At 41.7% G+C, this 11,702-nt stretch overlaps 1 protein-coding gene across 1 annotated transcript in view; it reads right to left on the bottom strand.

Annotated features, from left to right (window-relative positions):
- The window catches only part of tmem198a (transmembrane protein 198a), a 33,421-nt gene that overhangs the window by 2,840 nt on the left and 18,879 nt on the right, over positions 1–11,702 (bottom strand). The window contains exons 3-6 of the mRNA XM_044013310.1: positions 7,778–8,016; positions 6,982–7,194; positions 5,651–5,774; positions 1,073–1,377 (exon numbers count right to left, since the gene is read on the bottom strand). Coding sequence (XP_043869245.1) covers positions 1,073–1,377; positions 5,651–5,774; positions 6,982–7,194; positions 7,778–8,016 — 881 coding nt within the window. The remainder of the gene's footprint in view (positions 1–1,072; positions 1,378–5,650; positions 5,775–6,981; positions 7,195–7,777; positions 8,017–11,702) is intronic.

The following is an 11,702-nucleotide window of genomic DNA, read 5'->3' as shown; positions in this document are numbered from 1 at the left end:
TACTTAGAAAGCTTCTGAACTTTGGCGCATGAGTGTGTGATACGTCCTTAAACCTTGCTGGCTTTCAGCACTGGTTTTAAACGCGGCCAGGTGTCACCTTTCTCACGCCACCATGTGACAGTGTGAGCAGCACCTTGTCAGACAGCTGCAACTAAATGTTAGGTTTCACTACCAGACCATGCTCCCTCACTGCTGTGCACTCTCCGTCCCCCCCCCCCGGCCTCCCTCACTCAGCCCTCTTCTTTTGCATTTTTCAAAATCCGGCACTGGGCAGCGTTAGTTCCACTTTAAACGGAACGTGTCAAGCTGAAAAAGCAGGTGTTACTAATGACATTAATAATGGCTGTGTTCAGTTCATTTAAAGCAGGGGCCACATACAGCACAATTTGATTTCAAGGGGGCCGGACCAGTAAAAATAGTAAAATAATAGCATAATAACCTATGAACAACAAGAACCCCATTGTTTTTTCTCCTTTGTTTTATATTTACTGAAGGATAATTTTACAAAACATGAACTTGAAGTGCAATTTCAACAATATCATGCCTAAATTTACTATTTACACAGCACACTGGATCTATAAAGGCACAAACATTTAGTCACGGGTATCTGGAGCATTTGACATTACGTTTGGATCAGTGTGAAATTTTAACAAATTCATCCTGTGGGCCGATTGGACCCTCTGGCGGGCCGGTTCTGGCCCCCGGGCCGTATGTTTGACACCCCTGATTTAAAGCATGACAGCGAGACAGTTATCCAGCATGTACCCTGACACTGAATAAGCGACATGGAACTACACCTGACATTTACCTGCTGTGACCTTTCAAAATGTCTGCCATACATTAGGAAGGAAAACCAACAAAAGCAACGCTAATATTATTATCTAATGAGCCTGTTTCAGAAGAATAAGATGCCACCAAACCATGCGCCGCCGCACAGACCAATTTTACAAGATTCGTTATTAAAATGAAAAGATGCAATTACTTGAAATGGTTTTTGTTCTACTAAAAGCCCTAATTAGAATTTGAGAAATATAACAACATTCTCAAGAATAGGGAGACTACTGCTTCCTACCGGCGACAGCACATCTCCATCGAAGCGTCTTTTAGGGTTGACCTTGCGCTGGTAGCCGGGTTCAGTCTGAGGAGGAGGGAGTTTAGGAGGCTGAGAGCTCTGGGTTTGATGATGCACGTGGGACACTGCTGGATGGTGATATTGCTGGTGGTGGTGGTGATGGGTGATGTGGCCCTTCTGCTTTAGGTTGGTCTTTTGGCTCGGTCGCTTTTTCTTCTTCTTGTTCTCCCTCTCCTTCTTTAGTTTCTCTTCACGCTGTCGGATGCGCATGAGCTGGATCCTCCTTTGCTGGCGGCTCAAAACCACTGCAGACTGTTTTAGTATGTAGACCGGAGGAGAGAAGGAGAATAACTGATCATCACAATGAGAGCATGACAGAGCAAATGTTTTATTTAACAAGAAATAATTATTATTCAGTTAAATGGAATATTTTAATCAGCTTTTGTTCTACTCGTGGTGAACAAGCTCTATGTCCATTTGTCGAAGAGAAGTCTCCAAAAGAAAATAAACACATGTCCATCTCCTCATTTCCTTCATTCAGTCAGTTTGCTGATGAAATAAATTGTCTCCCTTTGTGTAGTGAGCTGTGCAGTGTCCTGGCATATTGTGAGTGGGTGAGCGTGTTCATGTTATTTCCACACTCTTCCCTGCAAAGCATGGCCAACATCCTATCTGTCTTGCTGCCCATTGATTACGCACATGATTATTTTTGGGTCCACGGGTTTGGAGGCATTTTGATTCCTTGGTTTAATGTGGTGCAATCGCGTAGTGTTTCCTGTTCCGCTGTGTGAGGTCAAAATGCTGCGTGTGTGTGCGTGTGTGTGACTGTTATTCCTTACATTGTGGTGACCTAAATCTGTTTCCAAAATCACATTATGGGATCAAGTCCCCTTCACGTAAATGAGTACATTTTAATGTGAAGTCATGTTTTAAAGTTAGGCTGAGGTTAGGATTAGGCCTGTAGTAATTATGGTTAAGATAATAAGTCTCCAGCAAATTAATGTAAGTCAATGCAGTGTCCTCTGATGTCATGGAAACCAGTGTGTGTGTGTGTGTTAGGGGGGTATTATGAAATCTATTGTTGTTTCCCTGCGCAGGCGGACAGCTAATGAGGCACCATCTGCCTGAGAAACTACTTAATGATACCCCCTCTTCTATTCTTTTTTTTTTTTTAGCTCACCCCACATCAGGCCCCTCTGGCCACAGTGTGTGTGTTTTTGGAGCTTTAGTTGAAATAAAGGTTAGGTCTAGATTTTGGTTGCAGTAAGAGTTGGGAAAGGTAGTTATGGTTAAGTCTCAAGGTAATGAATATAGTGTTTTCTGAAGTTATGGAGACATGACTGTGTGTGTTACAGGCCTCGGGAGTGAGGCAAAATGATGTCTGCTAGTTTAAATTCAAGGGATGGGGTGGTCAGAGCTGGGATTAGGGTTTGAGCCTAAGGAATACATAATGTCACTGAGGTCCTTACAAGTATAAAAGTACATATGTATGTAAAACAGACATGCAGGATAAAAAAACAGAAAGACAAGTTAATCCCTATACTACCTGTTCTGCATGCTGTTCAATCAGCTGACATCATTTTTCCTCACTGGTCTTCTTGCTCTGCTTCACCATGATGCCCCCAGGTTATCACCCTCACCCTGCCCCTTCCCCCAGTACACCTGCTCCATCTTAACAGCTCCACATCATTAGCCGTCCTCTTTTATTAGACAACACAGTGTTTGTCACCACTTACACTGACTGTCATCAATGAAAAGGCTGCAAACAAACGGCAACGCTAACTTGTCAGCAATTCAAATAATGACGATAATAAGTGTCACTGGTGGGCACGTAACAAGAAAAAGAATGAAGATATTTCTCGACTCAGGGGAAACTGAGGTTGGAAAGCACAATTTTTCAAAAATACAAACCCTATTCTAGTAATACAACACTAAATGCAAATCAGTGAATCTTCCTTTAAGCTTTCTTGCATTAATCCATCCACTTCCTAATCACAAGGTACACAATGCTTATAGCAACAAGTATCCCATGCACACACACATGTACATAGTGCAAACACATTTGGTTTTGTCACCATTATTTTTAAGCTTTTGCTCTTTTACGGCAAAAGCACTGTTTAATGTATTCAGCTCTCACGGGTCTCTTTAGCTGTAACATCGCTAAAAACATTGTCAATGCAATATGTTTTTAATATGGCGTTTATTCCTCATGAGGTAAGAGGAATAATCAGGGAGACTGTAATAGAAGTTTAGAGGGCTGGAGGGTGAGTGTGGCTGCACCGTGTGCCTTGAATTTGAGTGAATTGTTCCCTTTTTTGTGGGCAGTTTTTTCTTTATTATTCCCACGCTTCTTCCATGTGTCTTTTTTTCCCCTCTATATCTTTGCCCACGCGCTCTCTCTGACTATAAATCCCGTCAACCTCCTGTTCAGACCTATTATCTGAGGCCATGTATGCCGAGTTAATTTGCACATCATGTGCCAGCAAACACCAAATCTAGAAATGGTGTGTGTACAAATAAATGTGTTGAGCGAGTTTAAGTTCCCCTGTAGTAATGAGTGTCTCGGCCTGTGTTGTGTGCGTGTGCAGCCCTGCCATCTGTGTTATGGCTGAATGCAGAACAACATAGTCTCTTCTCTCACACTTACAGTTAAACTGTTCGCTGCCCTCATATTGGTAATAATCTCTAAAGCGATAAAAAGTTATTTCATTGAATTAAATCGCTCTATTTTTTATTTTTTGTTTTTGTGGCTTACAGGAAATACAAAATAACATGACACTGAATGGGATGAATCCTTTATTAACCCTCCCATGCACATATATCAGCATCACACATACGTATACTTTCTACTGCATGGATGTCACTGTCCTTATTGGTGGTAAATACTGCAACATAAATTTAAAGCTGCATTTACAAACACATGCAGAGGTTAACTTAATCTTGAGACCTTGTAGACATTATGCTCAAATGTCAATAGATATGGAGCAGTGTTCCTAATGTCGTGAACATAGAGTGCGACCTTACTGTAAAGCAAGAGAGAGAAAAGGCCCACTTTCCTTGAGTTAACCTTGTCTGTGCATATCATTAACGGATTAACAATATCCAGAGTGGTGAAGAGCTTGTGTCATAACTGTAAATTTACACTCAGTGAAATGGCGTCTGCCTTTATTCATAGGATATGTACCTGCACATTTTCATGAATTAATTTCACTTCAATGATGTTTTTTTATTAAAATAACCCACCTAGGTCTTGGCTGATGTCCTGATATGTCTGTTCCTCTGTTCCTTTTTTCACTTTTGTAAGTCGCTTTGGATAAAAGCATCTGCTAAATGACATGTAATGTTCCTTCCTTTGGCCTCAGACCTGGCCTTAATTTAACAATACCACTTAACCCTTAGTGCTCATGCGGCACAGATCTATGCCGCAGGTACACCCATAGTAATTTGCCGTGGGAATAATACTCCTTATATGGACTTCCTGGGGTTCTTCTTATGTGTTGCTGAGTCAAAGTGATGATTCATTTTATATCACATTTTTAGTAGTGATATAAAGTAGTCGATAATTGTGCAGAAGTCACAAAATATATTTCTTTTATTTTTGTTCATAAAAATGAGCCAAGTGAACTTTGAACTGTGACATATTTCCAGATTTCACAAATTCAACCCGACTTTAAACATTGTGAGTACTTTTTGCTCAGGTGTGTTTATATAGTTGATGAAAATGAAAGACATTTTTTCCTCAGATTGCCTACTTTGTGCTAAACTAAAGGATATAAGACACTCTATATTGCACATGCTTGTGCCATATGTACAGTATATACTGTATGTGTAAACATAGTAATAGAAAAAAGCAACCAAAAAGCTCTGTGTTCTAACGTCTAATAGATCTAATGATGTGTATTTCATACCCCTTCCGTTGTCCAGCAATTGTCCTCCATGTGTTTCCCGTCTTTTCACTTCACATGACCTCCACACCCATTTGCACACCTGCTTCTCTTGTTCCCTCATGAAGAGCAGTTATCCCCAGACAGTCACCGTTGTTATATGCAAGTACTTTCCAACCCATCCCGTCTGCGCGTCTACATGGATCTGAATTCACCTGCCGTTCCTGTAAATCTGCCTGTGATCTGCAGCGTTTGCACCCTGTTAGATTGGTGTTTGCCTGTTGGGACTGACTTCAAACTGCTGAACAAGCCTGTTGTTTTTGACAAGTAATTCTAGTAAAGCCTGCTGCTCCTGCAAGTGTTTTGATTTGAGCCCTCAGCCTTTTTTTTTTTTTGCCAGTACATGAACCGTGACATCAAGATGTTTGTAGATAATAGGTATTACTGCTGTTTTATTGTGCAGTGTTCTGCAAGGGAAGCTAAAGCCTTTTCTGGTTCTTCACACATCTTTTCTATCAAAAAGACTGACATCATTTAATTATCATGGTGTCGCTGAACAAATGCTGCTGATACGGATTACAAACTTATGCTCAGTATTGTGCTCAAACAATAGTTCTTTCCTAGATTAGCTTTGATTAGATTTGAAACTAATAAATGAGTTTGGTTGTGTGTGAACAGCAGCAGCATCACTTACCCTCTGTGTGAGAAAATCCCTCTGCAGTGACTTTCCACTGGATCAGCACTCCGAGGACCGCCAGGACAGGCCACACTCCCATGATGACCCAGGTAAACCAGCAGACTGGCTTCTTTGGTGCCACCTACAAACAAATGCAGTTGAATTATTAGTTATTTGGTAAAGATTTTACAGAAACACACTTCCTGTAGCATTGTTTGTTCCACTTTGACAAGTGATAATCTGTTTCATCTCTAATGTAAATCATACTCAATGTGCTGTTGGATATGTGTACCAATGCTCTGTCACACCAAGTATCTCCAGCAGTGTGTGGACTCGTCATCTCTCCTCCAGTAGGCAAATAAAACTTGTCTAATCTGTAATGTGTGTTGACAATTTGATAGACGTTTGATTGCAGCACAGACAAGGGAGAAAAACTGACTGTGTTCAACTATCGCTATGACAACCTGAACCATCAATGCAGCCCGTCTTTCCTGAATCCACTCATAATTCAAAAGCAGAGAGCTCCCCGTTCTCAAATAAACTATTCACACAACAAGCTCCTGGCACCGATTTCAAGTGCATCAAGTGCATCACGGTGAAGTGTGTTGACTTTTCTATTCAGTGATCAATATCAGGCCAGTTCACCCGTCAGCTTCTCTGACAGCCTGTCTGCAGAGCAAGAAAGCAGAGCAGCCAGAACCAGAGCAACCGTTCAACAAAAAAACAGGGATACAGAAATTAGGTTTGATATGAAGCGCTCCACTAAGTTTCCGAAACTGTTCCAACCTCCATTCATAATCTCATGCTCAGTTCTCCTCTGCTTTCAAGCATGTGCAATGTCACTTCCTTGCTGTTATTACCCTTGGCATCACTCATCTGCCCCAATAGTGTCATCGCACCTAAATCATTAGCCAGTCTCCTCGCTGCTGTCTTTTAGTGGTGTCCCTTTCTGCCTTCGCTCTCTTCGTGCTCGGCTGTCATGCGCACCCTCCACCTCCGCATCCCCGCCATGTCTTCACAGTCTCATAGGATTCATCATTCTTCCTCCTACATCGGTCTCATCGGGTCACCACCAGTGTTTCTGCTCAGAAGCAGATGCCCTCAGCCTTGATATCGCACCAAATACTCATTGAAGACTGGTCACACATAATTCTGTTCCATCAGCGCGTACGTTTGCTCAGTTTGTAATAAATCACTTTTGATAATTCACTTGTCATTCCTGATTGAAATACACACACACACTGTCCTCACACACACACACACACACACACACATGAGTCTCATTAACATGACCTCAGATATATGAACCGCATTACTGTCAACGGCGCTCAACAGACGCGCGAGCATACCCGGAGTCTCTCGTAGACATAGTGCACCAAGGCAAACAGCTCTATGAAGTAATCCACGGTGACAGTGATGATGGCCGAGCCAAACGTGGCGGTGGAGAAGGTGACGAAGAAGCACTGCCACTGAAGAGTGAGGACTGCAAATAATGTCCCGCAGCCGAGGAGGATGCCCAGGGGGACCCATACGGTTTTGGGGTGGTAGAACTCCTCCATGACCTGAGAGAGGGAGACAGGAGGTTGGTGAGGCTCGTGGGCAGAAATGGCGGCTTGTTTCAATCCAGACTAAATCACAACCACACGACTGCCTTTAGCTTAGATTTTTGCTGCAATAAGCAAATGTGAATTTAATCCAGTCTACAGCTGATTAATTGTCTGCCAGGACCTTGTATTTATGATGGAGTTTGACAGTCGTGTTAAGTCTTCTCCAGCATTAAGGTGTGGACTCTGTGTTGGCCAATCCATGTGTGAAAATTACGTCTCACGTTCCCTGAGCTGCTCTATCACAATTTGAGCCTGATCGGTCCTGACATTGTCGTCTTGGAATATGCCTGGAAAAAACCTAGTCATTCATTATATTCAGGTAGTCAGCTGACATTAATGTTGCTGAACCTAGACCTGAATGTCAGAAGCAATCCCAGATCATCTGGCTTATGTGTGTAGGTACTAAATAAAATATAAGTGAATGTGACTTTTTTGGGCCTGGCAGTGTAAATCACATGAGTTTATTTATCATGCAACTTAATGAGCACATTGTATGCAAATGACTATCAATCTAACACAATAAACATGCGTCTCTCACCACCAGCGAAGCCACGCCGACCAGCAGGCCGAGCAGGAGGCCCACCATGAACAGTCCCACGCTGCGTACCAGCATGGTCACCAGGCCACACAGGGTCCCGATCCCCAGGCCGATCCCGACTGAGGCCTCCACGCTCAGCTGAGTGTCCATCACCCTCTCCTTGTAGCACAGCATGAAGATGACCACAGAGCCAAACATTAGGCCTGTGAGGAACAACACGGCCTTGAAGCATCTGTAGCCTGAGGGAGAGACGGGAAACAGACCACTGTGATACGATCACAGGCAAGTACACAAACGTGTGTGTGTGTGTGTGTGTGTCTGGGTGGATTTTAGGGTTTGTGTTCCACTTGGCTTGTGTTTCCTTTCATTTATCAATTTTTATTTTTTTCGTGTAAGAGAGTATAGAGTCTCACAAAGTAGGAAATTCATTGCATGTTTTTTTTAACACCGCTTATGACAACAGTTTCCTCCTATTTAGTGACTCTGCTTCCCCTGTCTCTTGGTGTTTCTGCTCCTAGTGCTCCTACAGTAGTTTTCTGTAGTTTTTTTTAGTTTTTTTTTTAACTCAGTTCCCTCTCCTCCCGCCTTGATTTGTTTCATTAAACACTCTTCTTGTTTAAAAGAACTGCAGACCTGCATCTGGGTCCTATTTTGGCTCAACCATTACACTTGTTTGTGTTGCAAAAGGCTGTAAAAGTTCAAATTCCATTCAAAATGCAAGTGCAATAATAACAAGGTAATGGAGCAGTTTGTGAACACATTAGAATCATTTTTGTGAGGATGATTCCTGATGAAATTTGCTTTAAAAAGGATTATCTCCCTATTACAAAAGGTCATTGACATTCATTAGTCAACAGCTCTACTTAAAAGAACAGCTGTGTTCCTTCACACCCCATTCATCGTGCGATCCCAAGCTGTTGTCCTACATTGTCGTCTCACTCTTTAACTCACTCAACCATCTTAATTTGCTTTATTGCACTGAGAAATTACACTTCAGCCATTCAATCTTGAATTATCATTAAGTTAAAATCTCATTGGTCCTTAGAGTATGTCTGTGTTTCTCATTGTCTGCATCTTTTCTCTGACTGAACCTTGTCTCAGGGGGAAACCGACATCAGATTGTTATTTCTGTGTAATCAAGCATTGCACAGTGAAGCCGAAACAATACTCCTCCTCTGCTCTGACCCACTGTACATGCCTTTTTCTGCCAGACCACCTCATTCATTTGATGCACTTCCATCTTTTCTCTTCTTCTCAATTGTGTGTGTGTTTCCTGCATTTCGTTAGGAAAGGTGCAGTGAACTGTACCTGTTCATTTCTCTTCTGTCAGAAATCTGTAACCATCTGTCAGACACTTGATATTTACCATACCAGCGCTAAGGATTGTTCTTTGTCCTTTTTATTTTGAAGCCACAAGCGCACACAGTCTCGCTGCCTGTTGGCAGTGTACTGTAGGGCTGGACAATACTGACAAAAGGTTATCACGATACACATTTTCAAATCAGGTGATATTGATAAATATTATGAAAAATGTCAGATGATTCAAGACCTACTTTTGCAGTAAAATGTGGTTTTAGTTTACTTTTTGTATGGACTGACACCTCCTGTAAAACACAGGGAAATCTCAACGTCTTGGGTCAACTGGTCACATTTCAAATTTGACCAGTATAACACAAAATAACATTTGTTTGAGTCTCAATGTCCAATGTGTACAGGCGTTTTTACAACTCTCTGGTGACAAAGACGCTGATTCGCAGGCTTCCTGCAACGGCGTGAGTGAAATTACCGCAATAACCACAAAGTGCGCTTGCGCAAACCCGTCGTCTTCGATGCGCTCGGTGTCAAAGGGTTAAAATTACGATTGAAGAAAGTTATATTACGATATTGTAATACTGTGCCCAGCACAACGTCAGTCTTGTGAGGCAACTGCAGTGCAGGCAGTGACATCAGTGCTTTACTCAGACATATACAGTCAATGTTAATGCTGTCTACACGCTTCATTGAATCCCTCTCTGCCTATTTGTATGCATCAAGCTTACTCACAGAGTCAACACACATCAATATTCATCCCAAAAAAAACAGCATGCCTGTTGCAGTTTCCCAAAAAGATTATGTTTTCTCAGAATATCTACATTAAAAAACAAAAATCTATAAAGTGACAGTTTTTTAAATTAAATTGACCTCTGAGGTTCGTACTATGGCGGGTTTTGGTTGTTACTGACAAAAAAAATTAAGATAAAGTTGTAAAGAACCAAAGGATGTTTTGTGTTATATAATACTTAATACACATCACAATGAATCATGTCCATAATCAGATGCTTTCCTTTCTTCCTGCCTCTCTAGAATTATACATACACACATATACAAGTTGCTAATGGCATCATGTTACTGTGACACTCAAAGAGCTATTAGTGTTTCTATACTGTCTGTGTGGCACAAGCAAAAGAATATGATATAAATGAAATTAGCATCCATCTAATCTTGTGTGTCTGCATCCTGACAGGTACTGACTAAACCTTCAATAATTCTCACAAAGACAGCGGCATTGAAAACCACCGCCTCTGCTACTTTAACAAATAAATAACTTGTGAATAAGCCGATCCAAGGCAACACGCAGACATAACCTGTACTTTTAGAATGCAAAAGACATTCACAGAGCAATGTCATCATTTGAGGGCTTGCATGCACTTTTACTGCTCACTATTCACAGGGACGTGCAATTTTCAACCTTTTGTCAGCAACACGCAAAACAAGCCTAATTTAGACAGCCTGTTACACTTAAAGCACTTCTCTTCATAATTACTTATTGATTGTTTTTTGCTGTAATGGCATTACATTGAAACTCGATAGGATGAATGTTTGATGCTTATGATGCAGTCAAACTACATGTGTGTGTGTGTGTGTGTGTGTGTGTGGAGCAGGAGTTCATGAGTTGAAGGGCCAAAAGGTATTAGGTCGTCCTCTTTCAGTAAAAATGTGTGGAAAGACAAAAATGAAACCAGCAGCAAAGCATTACATATTTTCTTTAGAAGACGACAGGGTCTTTTTTTCTATAATAACAGCAATTCACTGAATAAAGATTCAGGCTTTTGGCCGATCATACGATTCTAAAACCATAGTTTAGTCCAGCTAGCTCAATGAGGGGTTCTGTATCTTGTAGTAACACCGCAGAGCAGTATATCGATTCACACGCCCAGTAACATGAGAAGCACTCCGTGCCACTGCTCATGACAGAAACACGATCAACGGCCCGGAGTTTGTGGGTCTCGGGCTCTGTGTTGATCAATTTTCCAATAAATTCACGGCACTTGCTCGTATTAAAAGATAAATCCCGACAAAGTGTCACGCTACACTGTGAGTCCCGCGTATTTGTTGTTAATGCCAAGGATCACCAGTTTTCCCGTTTACGGAGAGGAGGTGTTCATGTTTTTGCAAAAACACATTAAGCGTCATTTAGTGAAAATAAATAATATCTTTCTGTCGAACGAGTGTAAAATGTTATGATAAAAAAAACAGACACACGCAAACGCCTGTGATCCTCTAATTTAGGACTAGGTATCACTATACTGACTCTGAATCTGAAGGTACTGATTTCCTGAAATGCTGAAATCGGTAATCTAAACTGGTGCATCATTCAAATGACTTAGTATTCTCCACATGAGGGCCGCGGGTCACTGGAGCCAATCTCAACAGACACAGGTTGATAGGCAGGGTGCACCCTGGACAGGTCAACACACAGAGACCATTCACTCTCAAATTCAATGAGTGTTCAATTAACCTCTGCATGTTTTTGGACTGATGGACCGGCGACATGTCCAGGGTGTACCCCGTCTTTCGCCCTATGTCAGTATTTGCCAGATTGTACACGCTGCGACACTCATGTGGAGGATAAAGTGGTAGTAGATGGATGGATGGTTTGTTTTTG

This window comes from Solea senegalensis, linkage group LG2, assembly GCF_019176455.1.
Source record: "Solea senegalensis isolate Sse05_10M linkage group LG2, IFAPA_SoseM_1, whole genome shotgun sequence".
Classification (NCBI taxonomy): Eukaryota; Metazoa; Chordata; class Actinopteri; order Pleuronectiformes; family Soleidae; genus Solea; species Solea senegalensis.
The sequence above is the reverse complement of the archived record's forward strand: the minus strand, read 5'-3'. Positions and strand labels throughout refer to the sequence as shown.